Genomic DNA, 27,576 nt, shown 5'->3' on the forward strand with positions numbered 1-27,576 from the left:
GAGTCAAATGTTTACTTGCAAACTCATGTTTCTAGGCCTGAAGGTGCTGGCCACAGCCTCACATTATTGGCCACTCGATGCAGTGGAAGGGATCCATGAGCTGTGGGACCGGATTGGAAACAGACCGGGTTTTATTAACGGGAGTCACATAAGTATGTGCATCTGGTTACCTCCTGAGAATGTAGCACCTAAATGACATCCACACTTTAAACTTTACAGCCTAGTTAATGTCAAAACATTTAAATTTTTTATCTTGCAAAATAAAAATCATTGTTTAACATAAAGTCTCCTGTAACTGTGAATTTGTTGTTGAGTCTAAGGATGTCTTTGTGCAGTTTGAGTCATTGAAATTCCTGCATTCTCAGTGTTAAATGTTTAAGAGGGATCAGGTATGGACGTGAGCATGATGTGTGGCGTCACTCTTGTCTCTCATTTTGTGCCATCACTGCACGCGGCTCAGCATCACTCTGTCTCATACCTGTGAAGCACGTCCCTCCATTGTCTTCCCGTCTTGTTTCTTCTGTGTCTGTATTGGTGTGAATCACGTTTTATTTTTTTTATTATTTTTTCTTCTCTCCACAATCTTTGTCCAGCTCTCAGAATCCACAACCACACTGTGCTCCCTTCTTCCAATAACTCTTCCTATGTGTATACCAATGACTCTGGCTACACTAACATTTCTGCAACAGTAGGTGAGGATCAACCACTTCCCATCTCACTGACATCCATTCATTTCACCAAATGTCCTGTTGTTCTATCTTTATGTCCACATGATTAAGATGAGCACAAGGTCATAGTTTATCCTTAATCAGACTTACATGTCTCTGGATTGTTAGTGTTAAAAATAACGGATTACTGACGAGTTGACAGAAGAATTGAAATCATTGTGAAGCTGAAGAGAAATTTCAGTAGTTCATTAGAAGTTCACCTCTTACCCATTGCTGAGATCTCTCTGTTTACTCCCCCTAGCTTACAGTCCCTCACTCCCCTGACCAACATCACTGTTGCAACAAAAATGGAGCAACATTGGTGAACAGTGTTTAGCCAGATGCTTGTTTAGATGATATCAGTTTAGTAGTCCTGATACATTGCCTGTCCATCCTGGGAGGGATCTCTTGTTCATCCCTGAGGGGTTTTTTTTTCCAGAATATTTTTTTTAGAAATGTTTTCTTACTGACAAGGAAGGTCTAAGGGCAGGAATGCCCAGTTTAGTTTGGTCTGTTTAGTTTAGCAATCAGCTATTTATATTTTATGACTGATTTGATGTCTTTGGGATATTTCTAGTGCGAAACCTGTTAAAACAACCATGTTATGGAATTGGGCTGTATAAATAAAATTTAAGTGAATTGAGGAAAATGAAGACATACATGGATCTAGTCGTCTACTAGCAAATGTATCCAAATATAGCGGAGCAGGAGGCTTGTGGCCCACCCTGTGTACCGGTACTATCTGTTGCAAATATGATCATTTTCAAAGAGAATGTTTGTGCTTGCTCCTGATTCAGAATTGTTCGAATAAAGAAATACTCAGCAATTCTAATCTTAATTTTCTTCATATATGCATGTTAAAAACAATATTTTATCTGAGTGGATCTTTAAAGTAATGTTTCAGATTTCTGTAAGATAATTTTAGAAAAAAACCTTTCAGTCTCATAAATATGTTTGAAACAAAACTTTAGTCTAAACATCTTAAGACTTAATTTCCTTCCATTTTCATGAGTGATTCCCACTTTTCTGCAGACATTGTTGAAGGAATGGTCAACAAAGGCATCTTTCTAAACGGTGATAATGGCGGCACCTTTCTTCACTTTGGAAACTACCAGAACTCTTGCATTAGCGATCCTACATTTTGTGGCCCTGAGGGTGAGTCCAGGGTATGCATTACAAAGTTTGCTCCAGCAACCGCATCTTCAAAAGCTGCAAATAATTTATCACTCCGCAGGCATAACCCTCTCGTTCTTTTGGAAAAACCAAGAGGCTGACTCTCGCTTTGCCATGTCCTCTGGGGGCAAAGTTTATTCAAACGGCTTCTCGGTCTACATCAACCCTCTGGTGGGATTTGTGGAGTTTTACACGAGAGGGAACAACCACAGATGGAAGGTCAGCATAAAGGTTCCAGGTACTGTAAACTCATTTTCTGCTTTTACAGAACGTTCCCTTACTAACATTGTATTCCAGAAGCAGGCTTGAGGAATGCACTTTTGCATATTTTTATCTATGTCATGGATTTTATGGTTAGGTTAACAAACACCAGCTGCAGACCATTTGGCAAGACAAGTATGCGTTTCATGAATATTTTGCTCCATTACAAAACCTACATCTTTTATGATATGTGGTTATATCCCACTGAAATAAATCAGACTATCTGGTGATGCTTAGGAACGACAAAACAATATGTGAAGCACAAAAACAAAGTGTAAACCATCATTTAAATCCATTCATTAAGAGGAACAATGTTTTGAAAGGACGTCCGCTCGACTCTTGTGACATAATGTAATAAATCATATCAGATCCAACCATATATGACGCTTTCACCAATTAGGGCGTCCTTCTCAAGTGACTTCTGTCATCTTTGTTTTTGCTGTGGTTACACTTTGTTGTGTACATGAGTGTCATAACACAGTTTTGGAACTCAGTTCCAGAGGATCCAACATCATCTGGTTCTCATAGAGTGTGACATTTTAGACAATTAGAACAGAATGTAAAAATGTGACGGCTGGAAGAGAACATGTTGATGCCATGTGAGACACTGTAGATGGAGGCCTGCTGGGTCACGGCGACTGGAACAATATTCTATGTAAATATTTCTGAGTGGAAAAGATAATGGGAATTAACTTGGCACATTTGCTTTATACTATAACCACAAATCAGACGTGTTTTGTTCTTCGCAGATATTTTTTTTAAATGACTGATTAAATTGTCTTTTGAAGCCACCTTTGTTTATTGGTAGTAAATGTGTTTTATAATTATAATAAGCATTACAAGTAGAGCAATTTTGGGGAATAAAAAAAAACTGTGCCATGAAATTTGAGAACAACCACTGGAGGGACACATTTGGGGTTTTTACTTGTCCTATATTTAAATAAAAACTATAAAAACAAAAATAGTAGTTGTTGAATTTGCAAAAATAGTATGCTTTAAATAAAGTTATTCAATAAAACAGGAACCACAGCTTTAGTCCATAGTCAAGTTTTTGAAGACATGCCTGAAGTGTCGGGTTGTCCCATTTGCTGCCTAAAAGCAAACTCAAATCCCTGATAGAAATACAATTAAAGGCATTTTAAAGCATTTTTAGCAAAGACACTTGTAAAAAAATCAATAAAATTAATAAAACTCTTATGCAAACATGGATCAACCTACTTTTGCTCCAAAATGAACCTAATTTAGCATAAACTTGGAAGCAAAGACTTAAACCTCATTGTGTTCGGGTCAAAATCGACCCATTTCCAAATGTGAAAATGGGTCAATTTTGACCTGAACACAATAAGTGAAAGTTTTTTTTCATAGCTGGAAATACATCAAGGAATAAAGTAATTAGCAATAAATAGCCTTATAAAATAAAATTATGTTTATTTTTAATTCTATCCATCCATTTTCTGTACCAGCTCAATCCCTTTGTGAGTCCTGAGGGAGCCTGTCCCAGCTACTGTTGAGTGAAGTCGGGGTACACCCTGAACAGGTCGCCAGTCTGTCGCAGGACACTCAGTCACACACAGACACACTCAAGGGACAATTTACAGTAACTAATTAACCTGTGAAGCATATTTTTGGACTGTGAGAGGAAGCCGGAGTCCATTAAGTACATGCAAACTCCATACAGAAAGGTCCGGGCCGGGATTCGTACAGCCCGGTTTTCTAAATGTCTGATACAAACTATTACTTTACTCAACGACCCGATTCTAAAGATTTTGGCATGCATGTTTCACACAAGGATAACTTAAGGATTTTGTTTCATTGCATACAGATTTAGTATTATGGAGACACACAAAAAAGAAACACATTTTGGAAACAGCGGGTTTGTTTTTAAAATTTGGCATAAAATTTGGGTCAAAATTCTGATGGAGAATCCATGAGTCACGTTAATACCAATGTGTTTCAGATTTTTACATTTTATTATTTTACCAATTACACTTTAATCTCTTAGTTTCTAAGTCACTTACAAAGATGCATCACTCTTTTCATTTTTTTGAATCATGGAAACAAAATCCCCAAATAATTTAAAAAATTGTGCAGACTTTTAAGACTTTTTAGAAATCCTATTTATGGACAAATAAAACATGTGAGAAAATGCTGTATCCCTACAAACATGTTGACATCAGACGCTCCCCTCCAGATATTAATCCCATTGTATCACAGACAGCTAAGGAGTTATTTTTGCAACTTTTTCTGTTGTTATTTTTGAAACTCTAGCAATCTGAGCAACTTTGTCCTTGTAGTATATTTATTTATTTTATGTATTATTCCGTAAATCTTCTGAAAAAAAATGTAATCATGTTTCATAGTACTAATAAATATCTTGAATTTAGAATTCCATGTCTACAATAAAAAAACAGTACCACGTTTCTTTCCAAATGAACTTGAACGTGTACCACATGCTCCAGAAAGAACTTTGTTGCACAATGTTTGTGTATAGTTGGAATGTCAAGTTCTAATTTTTATCCTTAATTTAATACAACTGGGTTTAAAGTCCAAGAATTTGAACTTTTGAGGGCTCACTGTTTGTAAGTATACTCTATAATTGATGTTTAAATGTGATTTAAACAGCAAGTTGTGGACCAAATGAGGGAATAATCTTTCTCTGTATCCTCAGGACCATATTGGACTCACATTCTCTTTACTTGGACCAAGAGCGATGGTCTGAAAGTCTATATTAATGGGACCTTCACTGCTGGTGACCCAGTTGGCAGAGTTTCCAGAAATTACGGAGACCCGTATTCTGACCTGGTCATTGGGACTGGCAATAGTGAGGATTATGGTCATTACCTCACCGGGGCCTTTGATGAATTTGTCATCTGGGAAAGGGCCCTTTCGCCCCGTGACATCTTGCACTACTACAATGCAGCCACAGGTGGGACATCTATTCTCATAAAAAGCTAATTATTTCCTAGCATACGAGGAAATAATGTCTATTGAAATGCATCCTGTCTTTTGACTCTAAGGAAACGAGTTAAAAAGCAATTTCCGTCCTTCTGCTCTGCACATTCCATCAATGACAACAAAATACTAAAGGCCACAAGCTCTCCCTTCCACCTTATGTGTTCCACAGCTCAAATAGTTTTGCCTTATAAGTTTAAACATGTGTGGAGGCATGTTAATTGCCGGGGCAAATCATTTTGATTTAATGTGTGAGGATCAACGCCTCACACTCTTGACTGCTTCAGTGCTGTTTACCCCCTCTGGTTTTAGCAGATTTCCATAAATGGAGAAAAAAAACTGCATTTATGCGGATTTAGAGATGTCAGTTTTCTGCTGTGTGACAAGCTTTAAAGAAAAATGTTCCGAGCATCATTTCGATGGTCACCAGTTCCTGTAGGGTGTTGAACCGCCTAAAGTTCAAGAGCATTAGCTGGTCGTTGAAGTTTGCAGCACTCACAAAGTGCGCAAAGCCTTGATTTCTGTTCATAGTTGAAACCCAAAGCTATATATTTCAAAACCAAACACACAGACTTTGACTGTTATGGTAACAGAAAAATATTTTTGCCTCTCCAGAGCACACCTATAAAATGTTACATTGAGCTAAAGAGAAGCGAGAACGATTCAGACTGATGCATGTAATATGTCTCCATATATGGAGACTTTCTGTTAGCTGTGCACCGCTTGTTTTGTAAAATGACAGTAAAGACTTAAAAAGCTGCTGCTGGTGGCTGTGTGGGTTGATCACTCACATTTTGCTTCATTTTATGATCCAAAGAGAGTTTTTGATGATTAAATCCAGTCACAGCGCAGCAGCCTGGTCAGGTTCAACAAAGGGCACAGCTATCTGAACTGAAATAAATACAACCAGATGAAGGTCAACAATCTGGTTTCTATCTTCAAAAGAGTCCCTTGTATTGTTTTTTTTTTTTTTTTTAGGTCAGGTTTTTGCCACGACTCTTGGAGACTCCGAAGAGGTTACTTCAACAGTTTCAACAGCGGTACGTCTGTCAGTTCAACAAATCAAGATTTCAAAGCATTGTATAACTTAACACTATTGTATGTTTTTTAGCCATCTTGGTTTGATTATACATGGAAATTCTATGAGAAAAGGCAGCTGGATAAAAACAATTGATTTTTCATCAAGCTGTTGCATTTTTCTTTAAAAAAACAGATTGAAGGAAAACTATTTAGAGCAAAAGTGAAGATATTTGTTTTTTTCAGTTTTTGTGAAGTGACTCACTAACCTGCTTGAAAACAATCAGGACACAGTTGACACCAAAATGTAAAAAGCTGGTCAACTCAAATTAAAGACTGCCTGTAAAACACCACAGTGCCAAATCGCTTCCCCTAAATTCAAACCATCGGTTACTAAACATCCTGTGTGTGTGTGTGCTCTGTGCTCTTCTGGAATGTTCCTCCTGATAGTAAACTTCAATTGAGGCTTGATGTGCTGTCTCCCCAGAGAGCCACTGCAGTGACTCCTCCTGTCCTCAGCAGTCACGGGGAAGCTGCCCAAAGTTCTTGGGGCCCGGACACCAAGCCAGTTCTGGAGTTCCTCACGGGACTGTCCAATAAGACCATTTCTCACAGCGCCGCCAGCAACCTCACACAGGTCTTGGAGCACGTTGCAGCACACATGTCACAGTTGAAAAACTCATTCAGACAAGGACAAAATGCTCAGTCCGCTGTACGTGATGCACCGCTAAACGACGCCTGTTTTCTTCCATCCAGACCTTTCTCAAAAGTGTTGAAGAAGTGCTGAGTTCTCCAGGATTTCCAGAGGTAAATGAGTTCATATGGCTCCACAGTCCAAATGTGACATAATATACACACTCTAGCAGTCAATGAAATCCAGTAAATATTTTTTTTCTTTAAATGATTCAACACTAAATGAGCTAATCAGGACATTAGACTGTTCTGCAATCGTTTTTATGTTTGTCTTTGCATTAACATGAAGATTCCTGTGCTGTGCACTCATCTTGAGTAAGTCTTATTACTCTCATGTTGAAGTTCAGTGTGTGGTTTCAGCGCAATGAGTATTCAGAACAATGGGATTTGTTTTCATAGTGACTAGTTAAAACAGATGTTCTTGTCAGACAAGGTCTGTACTGTGATATTCACTGCCGTGAATGTTGTCACACAGTTTGTGTTGTCATGATAGAGTTTCAATTTATTTATAAAATTACAACTAAAGTTGTGTTGAGGTGTTACATGTAGAAAGCAAGACACATCAAATCAACCAAAATAAAACATGATGATCCAATCAATTTCAAAACATTAAATAATAGTAATTTGATTTGTCCAGATTAATCCATTAAGGTCAATTTGTCCTCACTGTATTGTAATAAGAGCCTAAGTCAGTGAAGTAGATTTCATCAAGAGTTCTCTGTGTAATTCCCAAGCAAGTCACTAGTATGGAGGGGGGGAAAAGTATGGAAGAAATATCCAGCAAAGACGAGGATAATCATTTGCTGTGACTGGATGAGGTCAGACAGAACAGAAAAGAGACAAAACAAAAATAGTGAAACATGTATTATGAAGCAAAAGAGATTCTAGTCGGTAACTGTAAAAATAAGACTTGAAGACAGGTGTTCAGTGACAAAGAGGGAGGAAAATTCTCATCCAACCCTATAGTCTCACCCTATAACTAAAGACTTGATTCGGGGTCATCCATGCCAACCTTAACATTATAAAAGAGAAATAGTTTAAATCCAACCATAAAGACAGAGATGGTGTCTGCTTCCCAAACGGAAATAGGGAGTTGGTTCCATAAAGAGGAGGCTGATAGCTAAAGGCTCTTTCTACATTCTTGTTAAGCAATTTCTAGGAACAGCCAGTTGTGTAGACCAGGAAGTGCTCTGTTTGGAAGTTTTTGAACTTTGACATTTTTGAGATAAGATGAAGCTTTTCCAATTTGTGTTGCAAGCCAACCAAGAAAATTTTGAAATTGATAAAGTATCAACCATTCTGTACTTTAATTTTTCTTTTTGTCCTTTTTTACTGTTTGCTCCAATAATAATTTTCTTAGTTTTTGGTTGGAATGTCCTAACAATAGGAAGAATCCAATCTTGGTAAAATAATGGCATCACCAATTGATTACCTCTCTTTAATCTGAATTGAACAAAAGAAAGTTAAAACCCTTTTCATTTTTGAGACATGCTTTAAAGTCTATAAACTGTGATGCACCTCCAGGTTTATTGTACAAGAATAACTCAGTATCATCAGTATATCAATGGACTTTTATGCTGTGCTCCCTGTTAACATTATCTAATGGAAGCATGTGGAGACTAAACAGGATTGGACACAAACCATTTGGATCATGAAAGTAGCCTGTGGGTCTAATTTGAGAAAAATGTGTGTTCATTCAATTAGGACAGAGTAATTGGAGATGGTTTTCATTTGGGCAGAGAAGGCAAAGACTTTGAGATCAGACTTTTACCCAACACTTGCCTCCTGACTGGTGTAACTGCATGTATATCATAGCTTACAGCAGCTGCTTAGGCTCCTCTGCCCTGCTGCCAACATACTTACAGCGCCGGCAGTTTGGCTGCGTAGTTGGCGGGAGACGTCCATGGGATTAAAGTGTTAGCTGCAGAATTTAACAATATCAATAAATGAGTCAAGAGCTGGAAGGTTCCCAAGATACCCACAGTGTAACTTTAGTTATAACTGCCCTTATGGGTGGATAGGGGATATCTGTGGGTGAAAAATAAGCAAATCTGTAAGGATATCAACACACAATATCAAGCTCATAGACCCCTGGGTAAGCCCATTGCACCACAATGTTTATGCACGTTTTTTTCTACTTTTTAATATTTTTTTCCAGCTCCTTGCATGCAACTTTACTGTTAAAAATGAGGAAATTAGGCAATCAGAGCGTGGTTGGTGTGGAAATCCTAGAGGCATCCTAAGGGCACCCACGTGTTACCTGCATACTCCATGCAGCTGGCATTTGGTCAGTAAGTGGCTAGTGTGGGCACCTAACAACTCAAGTGTGGCGTAAGGGTACTGTTTGACAACACTACCTGTACATCATATGTGCGAGCAACTTACATTATCCTTATAAATGCTTCACAATTCACTTTCCTCACACATGATAACTTCTACGTTCTAGTCCCTTGTGGTACCCATACAAGCCTCATGGGAACTGCGAGAAACCTCTCTATGACTCTACATGGGTCCTGATAACCCCAAAACTTGAGGCATCCATAAATCTCAATCATCCGTTCATGTGACTATTTTATGGATTTCAAGATATGCTTGGCCCCTTTGCAGAAGTCCGTAGCAAAAAATCATCCATGTTTTTTTGATTTGTTGTCCAACAGCAATCAACCCCTGTGGTCAGCGGTCTGATCCAGACAGTGGACCAAGTCATGGAACACATGGTGACTAACTTGAAGGCGAGCTCAGATGCTCCCATCTCCTTGGGAGGAACATCTTTTGTTGCAGGTCAGTAAGTGTCATCTTCCCTTGATAGGCTATTATTCACTGTTTTTATGTGTGGAGTCTTCATCTGGCTCATTGGTTTATTGTGGGTGAGACCCTTACCATTATGTAATAATTTTGTCTACAACACTAATTTTTTAATATCTCACCCCAACAGATTACTCTCTGATGAAATTCCCCAAAAACTACAACCTGCCGCACTACCGCTTTCCCACGCAAGGGAAGAACTACATCTCGGTGCCTGGGGAGGCCCTGGACATGCAGTGTAGGTGCACATATCACAGCCTGCCCAAGTTAAAGGATTTGTCTTGTATAGATCACTTTCAAATCGGAGGATTCTCTGTGAACAAAACAGTAGCAGGTTGAATTTGTGTACTTATTTGTCTGCCAGGAAAAAAGAAATCCCCGAGCAGTGAGGCTCTTGTTATTTACAGGTAAATTTATTAAGCCAAGATTTAAGAGAGCCAACCGTGTACAGGAAAGGCCAGGAGTGGCCTTTGTGTGGCTTTATGGTCTGCTGTAGAAGTCCAGCTATGACTTTTATGTTGGCAGTCACCCTTTTTATTCAAAACAGAATGAATGAGAGGGTGCACTTTTTCCACCTACCTCCATTATTAAAAGGAGTGGATCCACACGGTAGAAAGGGGTAATTACTAGCAGTATTAAAACTAGGGCTGTGTATTGGCGAGAGCCTAGCGACATGATACGTATCCCGATACATGTTGTGACATATCCCAATGCTGTGCCAGAACAATTTTTCACTTTTCTTAAGAGTATGACTTTCTAAAAAACTACCTAAATATTAATTCATCTTTCAATGCAATAAAATCGCAAAACTCATTTTACTTAATGATCACAACATTAAAGGGGCCATGCCATGATTTACTTAAGCTTTTGAAAGTGAACAATATCCATATATATGATCATATTTAACCTTTGGAACACTAAAAAAAAAAATTTATTAAATATCAGTTATTTTTTGTGAGTTTTTTCCTTCCTGGAAGTAAAACGACTCGATTCCTGAGGCTCCGCCTGTCACTGCGTTTGGCTGCCGCCCATTTAATGACATAATCCCAAACAAAGCAGCGTGTCTGCATTTCTCCCACCAAAATAATCCAAACTTCTTCAAAGATGGATGCACATACCATAAATCTGCCTTTAGTAGCCCCAGCCATTGCTACACTGCTTCACAACACAAACACACTTCTGCATCACGTGCCCAACCGTGGTTGGGGGTGGAGTGGGGGTGGGGTGTCTTAAAGGAGCCCCACGTCTAAAGTAACGAACACCTGTTTAAGCTGGAATTTACTAAAGACAGGACACAGCTGTAAGATATACGGTATTCTGCATCTAAAATGAAAGTTTTTGCTGATCACCGCTAGCTCAGTGGAGAAATTGAGTGTTGGTGTTAGACTGGGGGCGGAGCTGGCAGAGCAGACTCTTCCTGGAGGGGGCGGTTCACATATTGAGACTGGCAGAAACGTGGTACAGAGTTTCAGTTCAGTATCCATCCCAAGTATAAACCTAGTAGTACATATCTCATATCAACAAAAACCATGAGGCTGTCTGAACATTTAAAACCTGGTTTTCGCGAGATCTTGTTGTTTTGGTCCCATTGTAGAGCTGCTCAAAGAGGCTTAGTCTTCTGTGCTGCCAACTGGTGGTTTGGGGTTTAAGTGGAAAACAGAATAAAACACTGTAGGCTCATTAAATATTGTCTTGTGATCATTTTTAATCAATATAAGTATCGTAAAATGATATATTGCAATATATCGCCAAATCGATTTTTCCGTTCACCTCTAGTTAAAACACATTTGGTTTGACTTAATCCGATTCCATCGGCTCCTCCTGGCTGCCCCGTGCACTGTATTGCCTTACAACACTGCATTAACAGTTTTAATTACTCATTGAAGGGCTGTTTTTTAGAAATAAATTCAGTATTATTGCTTAACGCACGCATGCCAGAACCAAGTTAACTCATCGCTTTAAATACCCTGGTGACTAAAGCGCTCCAAGGCCAGTTTTTATGCTCTAATTAAGTGCAAAGAATACAACACTTTTTTAATTTATTTTATTACATATTTTTCAGATTTTTTTTCTTTGGTCCAATAAACAAGCAGGCTAATCTCATGGGAAAGTTGCTGGAAGGGTTTCTGTTGAAATGATATTTCTGGCATGACCTCTCAGGAACATTTGTTTGTGTTCTGCAAGCTTTTGTTGTTGCACTCATAGAGTCTGAACTGAAGGGTCTTTGAACACAGGAACAGAGCCATTAAGAATTTCCTCCAATTTCATTGTTTATCTTGTAGTATTAAGGTGGGACCGCGCTGGGTGATATGTCAAATCAAGGGAGGCAGACCAGACCTCCTGCTCCGCTAGTGAAGTCATGGAGTTGTTTTAAAAGATTTCTCAGCATCCCATATGGTTTATGGTTCTCTGCCTTTCACCTTTGTGAAAGAACCCAGGCTGCCCACAGCAAAGCCGTGTTAATTAACTTGCCTTCTTTGCGAGCATTTTCACAGCAGTGTTTAACATTCCTGACCTCTAACACTCCGCTCCTGTACGTCTTCCTTTGTATCCAGCTCAAACCACCATTGTTGGCCTCTTCTACCACAATATGCATAAATACTACAAAGAGATCAGTCCTGTCAAGACCAGGTAAGGGATCACTTTTTATTACTTAAGGAATTACTTTTACTAGCAAGAATAAGTCAAAAGCAGACCTCTCTTTTTCTCCGACTGTGTTGGGAATCAGATTTTCTAACACTCCCTTCTTCCTGAAACAGAGAACAGCTGACGGCTGGAGCCAAGAGCTTATCTGTCCTTTTCGCCTATCTTTCATCTCAACACTTAACTTCCACTGACTGATACACCCTGCTATTAGCTCAACATATCTGTCCCCCAACCCCCCAAGTTATTGTCTCATCACTGGACCGGCTTGTTCCAGTTTTGTTTATTTAACTTTACATAAAAGTGATTAAGCAACTTGTTTCTCTCAGTTTAGATTTCATGATAATTAAAGCGTCGGGGCTTGAAGACTCGGCGGCCTTTTTGCAGATGTTTGTGTAGCCCAGACAGAGATGTGTGATCCTATTATCACAACAGATCATTTTTAAAAGCTGCTTCGGGAGTACAGCTGGTTGACAGTTGGATTTATGGAGGGAATGAATGAGTCTCATCTAAATGTTACTATGAGCCGCTGTGAAAACTCATGTGTAGACGTGAACTTTATAAATGAGCAATTTAAGATTTTAGGATCGTTAACTTGGGTTTGGTTTGTGTTTAAAATATATTTCTGAACATTTAAACTTAACAAGATGAAATGTTTGGATTATTTTATTTTTTTAAATCACTTTTTTTTACTTTGAAAGTTATATAACAAAATTATAGCTTGGATTGAGCAGAAAAAATGTAAATTAAAAAGGATATTTTTTCATATCATTTTTTTTAAGCAATCAGTTTAGAACATATAGAAGGAGTCTTTCAAAAGCTTAAATCAAGAGAATTTTATGGACTTAAAAATGCATTTTTATATTCTATTCAGACCAAAACTTACTTTTAGAAACCTGTACAATTAGAAATATAAAGACTTTATTGATTAATCTTGACTTTGTCTATCTTTTATATTTATGTATTTGTATTAAATTTGTATTGTATATATTTTTAGGGTCTTAAAAATTGCATCTGTCCTTGAAAAGTTGAAAGGCTTGTATTTTCAGTATGTGGAAATGTTGAAGAGTTCAAATAATTAATTGAGATGTCTAAACATACTAAATTAAAGTGGATTGGGCCTGCACTTAATGACTATTATCCACCAAAAAAATACAATTCATTAAACACATAAAAAGTATAAATTAAGAAAACCTCCTGCAGCTTTAATTTAACTGAGTTGTTAATCCATAATTTATCTGAATTTAAGAAAAAAATGACCTTAAGATATAGGTTTCATTGAAATGCATAAAAGATGTTTTCAAATTCTAAAGAGCTTTATTGTCAATATTTTGTGCTCAAATTTGTCTAACATTTAAATAATCGATTTAATCAAAAACCTATAGTGTACATATTTTGAGGATTTTATGGCATCCCTCTTTTATTTTGTAATTTTTAGTTTTGCATTTCAACTTTTGGGGTATTTTTCTGCCGTTTCATTTGACCTCTCATCCTGTTTCTTTTTTTCTTTGTTTGTGTCCCAGGATAAATGATGCCGTTGATTTCAAGGATCATACGATGGAGATTGCAAGCCATCTAATCTCTCTAAAGGTGGAGCCCGTACCGGCGCTGTCAGTCAACCTGTCTGGAGCGCCACTCATCAAGATCGTCCTCACGCATGTCTTGGTAGGAACAGACTTACCCTCAAACTTAGGCCGAATCCAAATTCTTCCCCTATGGCTTCTCCCTACCCCGACATTTACATTTATCCCTTCAAGTGGAGAGTTATGGAAAAATTGTGTCTTCAAATTTGGATGACATCATCAATAGTCACCGGTCATCTATGTTAGCTCGTAGCTGTTAGCGCTTGGAAATACATAACAACATCAATTTTATGACCACTTATCCCCCCCGCGATGGAGGGATGGACACACAGTAATAAGTCGCTACAACTACTCTTTAAAAAAACATTTCGAACACCCCCACAGCCTAAAATGCCCCCACAATTGTTGGGGTAGGGAGTGGCTGGAGAGGTAGAATTCTGATTTGGTCTTTGTTCTAAACCTGTCATTTACACTCGTCATACTTCAGGATTATTTTCCATGGCTGTTTAAGATCCGGTTTATCAGAATGAAGATGGCTCTGTGGTCTGCTCATCGCTACAGCCCAACAGTCTCCTTCTGAAACACATCAGCTCTATTTCTGGCCCTGTCCACACAAGCAGATGAGATGTTGGGCATTCAAAGCCACAGAGTGCAACCTATTTGGGTTTTATTAGCCTCCTTCAGTATTCCCAGAAAGCAAACTGACCCTGACCCTTGACCTGTAAGCTTTGTATGCTTTTAAAGGAACAATGCCTTTCTTGTGTGAACAAATCAACCCTTTGCTGCTTTGTGGCAGGAAGTTTTCTTCTCATAAATTAATCATAAACCTTGAAAAAAGAAAATTAACTACATCAAATCCAAAATCTGTTATGTAAAATGTTAAAAATATCAACATGTTATAATGTATGATCAAAAACTGTCGACTAAACTCTTCAGTTTTCTAGTCCCACTAGAATGATTAACTCTTGATTTATAATATTTTTTCCACCCAACTCATAAAGATACAAACTTGCTTTGTTTGCCTTCCTTTTCCTTTATAAAATGTTTTTTTCAGCTCTAATTATTGACTTGGCTTTCTTCCTGTTACAATAATTGCTCTGTTTATTTAAGCGGAGACCATCGGAGCGGGTTTACAATCTCCTTTAGTGTAAGAGCGTGAGTGACGCTCACCAGTTGTGTTGTCAGGTGTTTCTTTTTGTGCTGGTTTGCTCTTGCCTCCATTGTGATTACACAAAAAGTTTCTCGCATTCTCTTTAGTTCTAACCCACAACAAAAAGACTTTTATGCTTTAAAAAAAATGACATGATTGAAACTCTCACTGCCAGCACGTTTCAACCTCACATAGCTTTGGACATTGAGTTATGCTGAAAGGCATTATTGCAATTTGGCACACAGAACTTTTGGCCAGGATTGTGTCCAGAAACAGGCTGTTTTCCTTAAACTAGTTTGCAGTTGAGAGCTGTGGTCAGAGTTGGTCAAAAAAATTACTATTTTTAGATCCTTAATGTTTTAGCAGCTGGTAGACATTTATCACTTTTCTACCTCGAAGGGAACAGGAGAAACTCATAATAGTTTACAGTGGAATTTATGATCTTGACCAGCTTGCTAAATGTCAAACATGTCTGTTTAGGTCACTCAGTGACAAGACTTAAAGACCCACTCCAGTGAAAATGGGTTTTTGGTTTTTAACTTGTTCTTGTGGCATTTTTTTCTTGTGATGGAGGACATGTATAAAGAAAATTAAGGATAAAATTGCATTTTTGAGAATTTCTTTATTGTGAATCAGAAACAAACAAGAAAATACAGTTTGAAAAAAACTGTTTTTGTTTTTATAAATATGCCACAAGCGCCCTAGTCCGTTCAAGTTTGATGCATCCACTCGTTGACGACTAGATCCAGGTACATTTTACTCATCCACGGTGGCATCTGGCTCAAAACTGTACAGCTGGATCTCACCATTTTTGTTAGCTGGTGGATGTTAGGGACTGCAAGCTGGCATGAGATATTTGCTAGCAACAGGAAGGGGAAGGGGGGCGGGGTCCCTGCCCAGAAGTTAGAGGTGAACTTTTTTACTTTGGCTAAAAACAGCATAATCATAATTAAAAGACCACTGAGAACACTTAAAATACATCAAAAATTATCAGAGTGGGAAAATAGTTTGTAGGAAAAATTATTAAGTTGTAAAGAGCCAGTTAAATCCCAGCTATAATCAGTGTTGGGGGTAACAAATTACAAAGTAACAAATTACTGTAATTTCATTACTTTCTTCAGTAAATTACAGATACTGGACTACAGAAACCCTCTTTACTTCATTGCACACATTTTGGTGGAGTAAAACCATTGGTGACTCATAAAACAAATGAATTTGTGTTAGTAGTTGGCTCTGACATTGTCTTTTGGTTAAATGAAACAAAACAGATGTAAAAAAAGAGTTACTACTAAGATAAAGAGAGTGGAAATATGGACATGGAGATATTTGTCAGGGTATGTGGTAACTGGAGATATTAACATTTTTTCCAATTTGTTGAAAATAAATGTAAAAATATTTCATTTGTCCTGGAGATGAACTTGGCTATAGACCACATAGGCTACTATACAATGCACATGTTCTCATATTATCGTGGTAAATGAATGTAGTGCTGATAAAACTTATTGCTTTTATGTAGCCTCTATGTTTTTATTTTGTGGATTTTACAAGTAGATCTTGTTTGTGGTAGATTTATTTCTTTTCTTTTAGAATTTTAGTGGGAAAAAAATTAAAGGAAAGTAACAAGTAGTGAATTACTTTTTAAATTGGGGAATAAGTAATAATAAGTAATTTAATTACAATATAATCCAATTACTTAAGTAATCAATTACTTCTTAACCCTAGAGCACCATCGCCGAGTGATTTTCACTTCAGCTAAAGTATTTACATGATTTTCAATTTGTTGCATTTTTCTGAGTGTCATGGGTCCCTGGGTAAAGTCTCACAAGTCCCAGGAATGAAAAGACCAAAGGCTGAGTCTTCAGTATTATTATTTTATTTTATTAGGATTTTTTTTTTTTTATCTCAAATTCCAAATTTTTCAGTAATTTTCAATTATGCTTTTAGGATATTCCTATGTTTTTATTTGCCATTTTGTTACATATACCACAAAATAAAACTACTCCAATTTATCATGTGACGCCATATTTTGATCTATTTTTTATGACAAAAACTTTTTATTGGGTATTTTATATTTAAATTACCCGGCAAAAGTGATGGTGTAACTTTTTATAGCGAAAGTATTCTAGGGTTAAAAGTAATTTAAGTAATTTACCCCACACTGTTCATCCCCATAAGGGATCATGTTTTTTGAAATCAGCTTAAAATTAGTCTTGCAGCTTTATTATTTGGAAAACAATTTTAAATTTACTCCCCCCCCCCTCCCCCGAGTGCAAACTTCTGTCATTACTTCATTTTTCTGTTCTCAAGGGATTCGGTTTAAGTGCTGAAATCGTGGATTTAAGCACATTTTTTATCCTGAGGTTGACACCTGGTTCTTGGTACTAAACTCATTGATTCAGCAAATAACCTTGTCTATTTGTCTTATCTAACACCTGGTTTGATAAAGTATGTCAGACTGCTGATTGATGGAGTCACCAGCCGGTAAATAAGTGTGAGTCAGGTATTATTTATTCAAGTTGAGGTCAAAACCACACTGTTTATGTCAGAGTGACCTTGATTGAAGTCCTGTAAGCATGGAGAATTGGCGAAATGATGTCATGCTGTTACCAAAACAGGTTACAAAACAGGAACAGAATGTTATCAAAACCACTTTCTCGCACTAATTAGCAGAGATATTGATTGGAGTCTGACTCCACCTGTGATTAATTAGCATGCTCTGATTCTGGCTCAACTAAAAAGGAAAACAGATGAGAGAAAAAAGGCATGCACTGGCTCTGTCCTCGTCTTCCATCTCCAAACATGTTATGAAATGAGTCAATGGAAAGATCTAGAGTGGATTTATAGGGTCAAAAGGAGGATTCAGAAAAACAGATTTGGATTAGGCTGGTTGACTTTACAAGGTTATAAGGCAGGACTACGACAAAAGATGCTGAAATATGACAGAATTTTTGCCTTTTTGATTCAATGTAGACCTTCCACCACATTTCTTTGACTAATTTCACGTGTTACTATTAATATTTTGAAATATACTAAATATTTTAAATCTCAGCTCTCATGAGGCTAAATCCAGCAGTTCTGTTAACCGCATGTAAACAAAGGAAATGACCCGCCTTGCTCCAGTAACCTTTTCTAAGCTCACATACATGCATCTACCAATGTAATTTGCATTGGTACATGCTTTTACACATTTTTAAATAAATTATCTGTTTTTTAAGAAGCAAAGTCTTTGTACTCAAGTGATGCAGCTACCAAAATCATTGTGACAAAAATTAATGACTTTTAAGTAAGTTTTCCTTTTAGTTTAATGGTGAAAGTGATGTGCTTGGTTGTGAGAAGGATGCTTCTGCTTACATTTCCAAACCAGTCTAGACTTGCTGGAGCTTCCCATACAAAAAAATGAAACATGGATTGTTCAGGAACTCTGATAAACTCCCAAAAGGTTGTTTCACAGCGTGTTTTACGCTCACATTTGCCATTTAATCTTGCAAGTCAATGCTGTTATCAGAGTTTTCTGCTACAATAGCAGCCATGCATTATTTCTAGTCTTTTTATAGCTCCCAGTACACACCCAGCTTAAGCCTTGTGGTCAGAAACTATCCTGCCTTCCTCTCTCTTCTTCTGCTGGCTGCCCACACCCACCAACACATGTAAACACGAGCTGTGTGAGCCAGCACACTGATCAATCACAGATGGAGGTCTGTTCATCGCTATTCCTCGCTTGCTTATAGATTAAAAACATTTACAGCTCCTCCCATTCAACACTATTCACTCTCCCCGCTTAAAAAGCTGGTTTTGTCTTTAATATTGTTCCAATTTAGTATTTGAGGGATAACAATACAGTCCAACTTTGGTGCTTTGGTGAGTTTTTTAGAACTTTACAATAATATTTAAGCTGACAAAAGTTATATTTCTGACAGAGTTCCTTAAAAAAATTCTGAAAGGAAAAAGAATTAAGAATTTTTTACTTTGATTTATTTTTTCTTTGATGTCTCTTAGGGGCTCTGTACATTTAGAATTGCAAATTAAAATTAAAATAAAAATTGATTTTAGACTTCAAGGGTTTAAAACATGTCTAAAAAATATAAAACATGCCTGAAAAAATCTACAAAACTTGCATAAAATCTGAATTTGTTGCTTCAGTGGGTTAAGAAGTGAAGATGTGTGTATTCTACAACTTTGCTGTTTGCTGCCTTTTTTTGCTTCCCTTGAAAATTCACAATGCATGATGCAGTGCAAGCTTCCAGTCAATTTTAAATTCTATTTGCAGGTTCTCACATTTTTTTTCTCCATGTTGCTTTTTCCCCAATAATCAACACCATCGATTGCTATTAAATAATTTTTTATAGTAGGATTTTGTTAATAATATAATTTACTTTTTAGACACAATGATTACGAGAATTACATTTTTTTCTTTCTTATCAAGTCATGTTATCTAAGTCATGTTTCTCTTCAAATTAATATCTAGTTATGAATGTGACCCACTGCATATACATTTGCATTTCTTTTGCAAAAAATCAGCTTTTTATCTTAAAAAAAAATCATTGAAAAGATTGGGCTTTTTTCAATTAACTAGCCAACATAAATCAACCAACCAAAATCACGTTTTAGAGTATATTCAGTTTTGATTGTTTAAAACTGATATTTGACTTAAAAAAATGTTAAATCAACCTTTTTATTGAAGTTCTAAAGAACCCAAAAACCAAAAAATGACACAGAACATGAAGTATTATCCAAACACGAGTTTTATGATGGTGTCATAGTACATGTGCCTTGCATAGTTCTCAATAAAGGCTGCAAAAATAAGCATCTTGCTTCATTCTTTTTTTAAGTCACTCCAAAAGAAGTGAGGCATTTCAGCTGGCCCGCTGGAATTTAACACATGTAATTATGGAAGGAGAACCAATAGCTTTTCCATGTGTAGTTTTTTTTTTTTTTACTCTTTTTTTGTAAATTGAAGCTATATTTCTGTGTTGTTTCTTTCTGCAAGCTATCACCACTCACCTTGTTAAAAAATCTCAAGAACTTCTGGAGTTGTTTAATCGTCCCTTTTTCCTCACACCCAACTCGATTATCAAATCCTTTCCTTCGCTTTGGTGTCCACTGCAGAGGCTGAGCGGAGACCACAGCTGCATGTCTTTTTACATGTCCCCTGACGCCATGATCTCACTCATTTATTTTGCTGGATGGATTGAGATTGTTACTCTGCACGCTGTACAGTACGTGGATCCGCCTGAGACCTGCTGCTGATTGAAATGCCTTTCCCTGACAGCAGAAGGATCTGTGCTCAATCACTCACAGGTTGTATGAAACTATAGTTTATATAAACCTAAAAAGTCTGTGCAGGTCGTGTTTTGTTTTATTCTTGCAGCTCTGTGTGCTCAATAAAAAATTACTTAATCCCACATCTTTGCTCTTCTCTATATAGTCCATATACGTTTTTAACTCTCCCATTAGATTGAAAAACAAATATGTTTGTTTGATTAGCTTTTCTGCTCCACTTGCATCCCCCAAATAATAGGGTCAGGATGATGGCTCAACTACGTAAAGACCAAGTCTCTGCAGACCAAATATCTGTTAGCTGTATTATAATTGGCCCAAAGCTCAGAGGTGGGACCAGCCTTCTTTTGTATTCACTGCAAAGAGAGGTGGTGGGGGGTTGTAAACAGTAAATATTTTACATTTATGAAGGGTTGACACAGTTATAAATTTATGCATTTTACTAACCAGCCTTTAAGATGAGATTCATGATTAGATTGACTAAAGCTCAGTTTAAGCCCTAAAACCTTATCTTTTGATGAAATAATTATTTCCACAATAAACTAAATGTATAGAACACTTTTCATTCTGTAGGTTTGTGACATAAACACTAAAACTAAGAGTTGCATCCATTAAATAATATAAAGACCTGTTTTTGTACCAATTTTACATAAAAATGTTGCTAAATCTGCTTTTTTCTTTTAGTTTTGTACCATTGTTGTGCTAGCTTCACACCGGGCAAGTGATGTGCATTTAAAAATGGGCTAAATGTGCATTCTTAAGCTCACTTTTAGCCAATGATGTTCACTCTGGATAAACAGGACATAGAGTCATCTTCTTTTTCTTTTTCTAATGTTTACTAGCACATTTCCACAGTTGGAAGAGGTTTGGTGCAAAATGTTGAAGTGGTGCAACTCTTTCTACAGGTTTTTTCTTTCCCAACTCTATTCCGATATATGTAAAACTTGGTGTCAAATAAATGTATCCTCCATGATCAATTTTCAAATGGTTATGCGAATTAAAAGAAACATAATCCTTATATCACTACCAAATTCGAGTCCCTGATTGGTCAAAGTTTGACCCGGTTTAACTTACAAACATGCGTGAATTCGAGAGTTTTGAATGTGTGTTCACATCAATTTTTAATTAAAAGTTTTCACTTAAAAGTGCATTGCAGAGAGTGGTGTGAACGTAGATTCACATTGAAAATTGGTCAAAAAACATAAATGAAGGTTTTTGCATCAATTCTAATAAACATTTTCGGTGTTGCAACTCTCTTATGTGGAAAATAAGTTAAGGTGTTTGCTGAAATGATTGACTCATATTGGTTTGAAAAAAATGTTTAGTTAATTTTTCAAAGTAATTTATTTTTTTCTTGCAAAATATACTCTCCGGTTAACTTTTTATGTAGTATTTTACAATATTATTAACAAAAGTTCCACCTTTGTTCAGTTTGTGCTAAAAATGATATCAAGTGCTTTTCAAAACCCAAGAAAATTGATTTCAAATTGATTTGTCATTTGAACTAATATTACAATCATTGAATCCATTTGTAAACTCCTAAATAAAATTAAAATTAAAACAATGGATATTTTGGCAGTAATATATTGGCACTACCATAGTGAAGAAGATCACAATGTAGACACACATTTGTGTGTTTTTTTCATCTCAGTACACGTCTGTCTCATCTGTTCACAATCAACAAGTAGATACTGTCCATCTCTATAACTGCGATACGTCACTCCACATTTCTCCTGTCGTTCATTTTTCTCTGTCTTCATCTTTACTGCTCTGGTCTGCTTGCAGGGTTTCATCTCAGTGGTGAATTTTTTTTTATTGTTTTGGTCTTCTGTTGTTAATAAAGTCTTGGATCTGCATGTTTGGCTGGTAGATTTTGAGGCCTAAGGGCACTGAGAGAAAACAATAGCATCCACTCAAAGCTGAAAGACCTCCAAGAGCATTTAAATTTTTAGCAGCGACGATCAGGACCATGCACCCTCCTTCTAATATTCCAGGGTGCGTTGCCTTATACAGTGTGTGTAGAAGTATGTTGGCTCATGTATATTTATGCTGGGGTTTGGTGCAAATCAAGGTTTAAAATGATGGATTGTTTCCTTACAGAGAGCATTTACATTTGTAGTTTAATACAGGTAATTAATCCTTGTTTAGTGCAGATCAAAGGTGCAGTAAGAGCTAAAACGCCAGAGATCAGAGGGTGCCAGCAGCATTTTGTTGCTCCTTTGACTGCTTATATTTGCATAAAAAACTGAGTTAAAAGGAGAAAAGCAGTTTCACCCACAGGTTGGCTTCCATTTCTCAGTGAAGTTATCTTCAATGGGCCACATAAAAACATGTCCACTACATTCATCTCAAGTGTCTGAGCACATAATGACTAAAGACCTTCATATGTAAAGCAGACAGAATGAGAGCAGCAATTTGATTACACAACAAAGTATTGTGCTATGCCTTGTAAAAAGAATCAGGGGACCTATGAGCCAGGAAACGGAGAGCCTGACTGTCAACTTCACCCACACTCTCACTTTTTCCAGAAGGAAATGAGGCAGACACAGTCCATCTCATTCTTATTCACTCTGAGAGTAGACGCTTAGGGAACGAGCGGGGATGTATAATCTCTTAGTCTACACCCAACCAGCCTGTGGAGCTGTTGTTTTCCTCAGATGACAGGTTGAGGAGAGTAATTGCTTGACCTGAGACCAAGGCCAAACGCCAATTACACCATTCTACTGGCATTAGCTCACTGTCTCTAAAGAGTTTGAATTTCAAATTAAGAAGCAACGTGGAAAAAGGGGTTTGTAATCAAATAAGCCTTTTTAGAGATAGGAGGTGTTAGAATAATGTTAACAATTGTATTGTATTGCTATAATGTTTCAAATCCTGCATCAGAATTGCCTTAACTCTCTGCCGAAAATATTCATCAAAGTTTTGGAAAGTCTTTTCAGATATTTTGGTTTGAGAAGACATGATATCACTGTGCGGTTGCTGCAGATTTGGATCAGCAGTCGTACAGTCATTTATTCCGTCGTCTTCCAAAGGTGCTCTGTTGGACGGAGATGCTGTGACTGTGGAGACCATTAGGGCGCGGTGAAGTCATTTTTTAGGATCAAGAAAGCTGGTTTGTGTTAACTGAAGCTTTTGAAACTGTGTATTGTTTTGGTGTAAGGACGCATCAGAAAATATAAACAGTGTGGTCATAGAGTAATGGACTTGGCGAAAAACAATTGAGAGGGAGGCTGTGGTGTTCAAACCATTTGGACTTGGTGCTGTGGGGCCGTTCTCCACTGGTTCTTACATCAACAAGGTATTTTCGTTCTCAGAACTGCCACTCGCTGGATATTTTACCTTTTTTGGCCCTTCTTCTGTAAACCCCAGGGATATTTGCACATAGTAATTTTAATAGGTCAACGCTTTATGAAATACTAAGACCAGCCTGTTAAATCTTCATTCTTTCCCTTACTCTTTTTTACTTCGGTAAAGAGTTTTTTCCAGATTTATGTGAAGCTTTTCTGACTTTACTGTAAAGGAAAAGGATAGAATCACCAAATAATAGACAGAAACTGAAGTCTTTTATGCAATTTTATCATTTTCTTAGCTTAAAGTACTTCAAAATATCCACTTTTAGGACGGAACAGAGCTATTTTTTTTTTACAGTAGAAATTACGGTAAAAAGTATTTCAAAATGTCAGTTTCAGAGTCAGATTTACTTCAGTGTCCCTGGCGGGAAATACTAACTTTGCCACAGAAATACTACTGTATAAATGTGTAGTCTGGATAATGGGATGACTTCTGTAGTGCCTGAGTTTGGGATTATTATCTTATCAGCTAGTTCAACCCCTGACCAGCTAGGCATTAAAATAATACAAAACCAAAAAATGCTGCAGCCGCTTGAAGCCAAGACGCCTTTGACTCCGAACAAACCATCAACCAGCAGAACCATGATAGTTCCTCTTCCATGCATGACAGCTCATATCACACACCCATTTCCTGTTCCCTAACAAATACTCTTTTATTTCATTTTGAAATTTAAATAACTTTAGTTTGAGGGGGATGTTCTCCTTTATTTAAACCTTGGAGTTTCATAAATCAATTTTGTGTAATGTCAAGTTCCTCCTCTCTTAGACTTTCTGCCTGGTTCTTTGCCTCTAAAGATGGATGTTTTAAGGTTTAATAACCCTGGAGACAAAGGATTTCCTGAGTCTGTCAGTGCAATCCTCAAGAAAGCCAGACTCTTTTGCCTAACAATGAATGTGGGAGAGGTTTGCTGGTTCCTTCCTGACACTTTCTTTATGATTTTTGAAGCTGCTGTCACTAAATACTCAAGTTCTAAAGCCACCACAATGGTTCCAGATTAACTCTAACATCTTTAGTGCTGCCCCACGCACCGCATCAAAGTACAATAACCAATGAAACGTCTGTAATTAAGAAAAAGAATAAAGTAAAATGTTTAAAAATGATTTAATTTATGGATGAACTTAGTTTTGTTTCCTTCTTTTTTCAGACCAACAAACAGCAGGACCAAGTACTGAACCAGAGCAATAAAGTTTTCCTCTACTGCGCATTTTTGGACTATAGGTGAGTCTGTGTGATGTGGTTTAAAAAATGTATATAGTAACTTTTTCTGTGTTATTTTAAGTCAAGAATAACAACAACAACAAAATTAAGATTAAAATTAAAACCACTATAGCCCAAAAATGTGTGTTGCTCCTAAAAGTAACCCCAAAATATATCCTATCATGATTGATTTATTGATTTGTTAAAAGGGGCAGACAGTATAATTTATTTTTCTTTCCCTCCCCTTTTCATTTTTTTGTTTGTTTCCATTATGTGTGAGTTTACAACTCAAGGTTGTTTTGTATATTTTTCCTTTTATTGAATTAAAAAAAAATCCAAGAGTGGGGTGAAGAATAGCCCAATTTCTTTAGGCATGTAAGAAAAATGGACCCCAAAGCATTTTTTAAGTAACTATTATTTTGGATTCGATGATCAAGTCAAACTGGTTAATTAGACAACAACATTTTAGTTTCCATCTCATTTTGAAGCGTTTTGTTATAGAAGAATAATAGACCTTTAATTGTTCCCACAATGGGAAAATGTATCTTGTGCATAAAAGATGCTTGTTTTTTATATACATGCATATGAATGGTGCCTAATTTGTATTTTCCAGTTCTCATGAGGGAGTGTGGTCCAATGAAGGCTGTGTACGCTCAGAGGGGAACATGTCTTACTCAGTCTGTCTGTGTAACCACCTGACCAACTTTGCTATCCTCATGCAAGTTGTGCCCTTGAAGGTATGCACTTTTTAAGTACATATTGCATGCAATTTTATTTTTTTAAATAACACTTCTATAATGAAAATAAATAAAAAAGTCCCAAATGCTACAGTCATATGTTGGTGCTAAATTGTGTGTAAGGAAAGCATATAATCTTTTTTATGGGAAAAAGTCACACTAAGAATTAGCAATTGTTTGTTTTTGCCTTTTAAATTATATTTCCTGAAACTTCTTTGACACCATTACTATTACTTTATCAGTGGAAACGTACAGGGCAGAATTATGAATTGCCTCCCCGATGCCTCCTGGGAACAGGAACGCAGACTTCTTGCAGCTCGACAAACTTGTTTTGTATTTAAGGCACTAAAGTCCATTTGATGCTTTACGTTCGAACTGCAAGTCTCTAATTAGTGGGCTGCCTGATCCCTCACTTGTGAGGGAACATCCCACATCTCTCTGTTTTGAATGGCTAGGACTCCTCTGCCCCCATAATCACAAGGCACATGTGCAGACAGTTCATCGGGAATCAAAACCAAAAGCTCAAAATAGCCACAGTCTCAAAAAGCATGAATGTGTTTTTGTTCATGCCAGAAGAAAAAATCCAAGAGTAACAAAATTTTAACCTTAAAAAAGACTGAAATAAATAAAAATATAAAAATTGTCATGTAGGAAGATTTTGATTATAACTTTTCCACCAAAACCTGATGTGGAGTCTCACTATGATTGTCAGAGAAATGCTTTAAAAATGTTTTTCCATTGTCTCCCTGCACAGCTTACTTCCAGCCACATGATGGCACTGTCAGTCATTGGCTACGTGGGGTGCTCCATTTCCATCTTCTGCCTTGCCATCACTCTGGTTACTTTTGCAGTTTTGTCGTGAGTGTACCCCGATTTAAATGCTGATTTGCATATAGCTGCATCAGTGCTCCAGCTTACACATGAGCATGTTGTCTCTTTGGTGCTCTGCAGATCTGTTAGTACCATGCGTAACCAACGCTACCACATCCATGCCAACCTCTCCTTCGCCATCCTCGTGGCCCAGATTTTACTGCTCATAAGCGCTCGCTTTGAACCTGGCACGGTTAGTACACCTTTCAGAGTTTCACTCATCATTAAGACAACAAAACACTGTAGTCTGATTAAAGATTTGTTTTCAGAGCTACTACTTTAACAAGTACAAATATATTTTAGATTTTATATCAAAACTGAGGGATATTTTTAGAGCTCCAAGTACAACAAAATTATCCAAAATATTTTCATGTGAAAGTATAATTTGTACAAAAACTAGAAGAATTCATGTATAAAATATCAAAATGTGTGAAAAAATGTTTTAAATGTGATATAATGTTATTTTGTCCCAGACGCCCTGTAAGGTCATGGCGGTCCTGCTTCACTTCTTCTTTCTGAGTGCCTTTGCCTGGATGCTGGTGGAAGGTCTTCATCTGTACAGTATGGTGGTGAAGGTGTTCGGATCAGAGGGCAGCAAACACTACTATTACTATGTTATTGGCTGGGGTGAGTACTAATTATTTTTACCTTAGTAGATTCTTACTGATGCTTGCTCTGATTCCTAAAACTCTGGTGCTCCAAGCTGGATTGAATGTTAAGCCTCATCCTCACAGGCTTTGCTAGAATAAATCAGGAAACGCTCAAAGTTATACTGTTTCTGACTGCTGAGGAATTCATAAACTTTCCTTGACATATTGAAACCATTTGTGTAAAACAATCCCTTTTTTATGACTTCCTCTCTTTGAGCCAGAACCATTTTTCATTTTTGCATCTGCAAAGTATGTGCTGAATGGGTTTGACAGCTCGAGGTATGGCTGTCATGCAGGAAAAAAATGAAATCATAATTGAATGCCCTCTAATGCTGTTAATTTGCTATCATGTAAAGTACTGACTTTTATTTGCATTGAATTCCGCGCTCCCAGCATGCTTTGCCAGATTCAACTTTCTCCTCCTTTTTAACCTGGATATCAATGTCTCTGGTGGAAATGCAGCTCAAGCCTTCTAGAGAAGAGCCATAATTAGCAACAACTAATAGAATT

General features: G+C 37.1%; 1 protein-coding gene across 2 annotated transcripts in view; it reads left to right on the plus strand.

The window, feature by feature from the left end:
* The window catches only part of adgrd1 (adhesion G protein-coupled receptor D1), a 35,225-nt gene that overhangs the window by 722 nt on the left and 6,927 nt on the right, over positions 1 to 27,576 (plus strand). The window contains exons 3-19 of one of the 2 annotated variants that reach the window (XM_024275228.2): positions 36 to 152; positions 594 to 692; positions 1,740 to 1,862; positions 1,942 to 2,118; positions 4,810 to 5,067; positions 6,072 to 6,133; positions 6,598 to 6,747; positions 6,867 to 6,917; positions 9,461 to 9,584; positions 9,739 to 9,846; positions 12,164 to 12,239; positions 13,775 to 13,916; positions 24,757 to 24,830; positions 25,423 to 25,546; positions 26,301 to 26,404; positions 26,498 to 26,609; positions 26,890 to 27,043. In XM_024275228.2, coding sequence (XP_024130996.1) covers positions 36 to 152; positions 594 to 692; positions 1,740 to 1,862; positions 1,942 to 2,118; positions 4,810 to 5,067; positions 6,072 to 6,133; positions 6,598 to 6,747; positions 6,867 to 6,917; positions 9,461 to 9,584; positions 9,739 to 9,846; positions 12,164 to 12,239; positions 13,775 to 13,916; positions 24,757 to 24,830; positions 25,423 to 25,546; positions 26,301 to 26,404; positions 26,498 to 26,609; positions 26,890 to 27,043 — 2,055 coding nt within the window. The remainder of the gene's footprint in view (positions 1 to 35; positions 153 to 593; positions 693 to 1,739; positions 1,863 to 1,941; positions 2,119 to 4,809; positions 5,068 to 6,071; positions 6,134 to 6,597; positions 6,748 to 6,866; positions 6,918 to 9,460; positions 9,585 to 9,738; positions 9,847 to 12,163; positions 12,240 to 13,774; positions 13,917 to 24,756; positions 24,831 to 25,422; positions 25,547 to 26,300; positions 26,405 to 26,497; positions 26,610 to 26,889; positions 27,044 to 27,576) is intronic. The other variant, XM_024275229.2, reaches the window with a different exon arrangement.

The sequence above is a fragment of the Oryzias melastigma genome, linkage group LG9 (genome assembly GCF_002922805.2).
Source record: "Oryzias melastigma strain HK-1 linkage group LG9, ASM292280v2, whole genome shotgun sequence".
Lineage (NCBI taxonomy): Eukaryota > Metazoa > Chordata > Actinopteri > Beloniformes > Adrianichthyidae > Oryzias > Oryzias melastigma.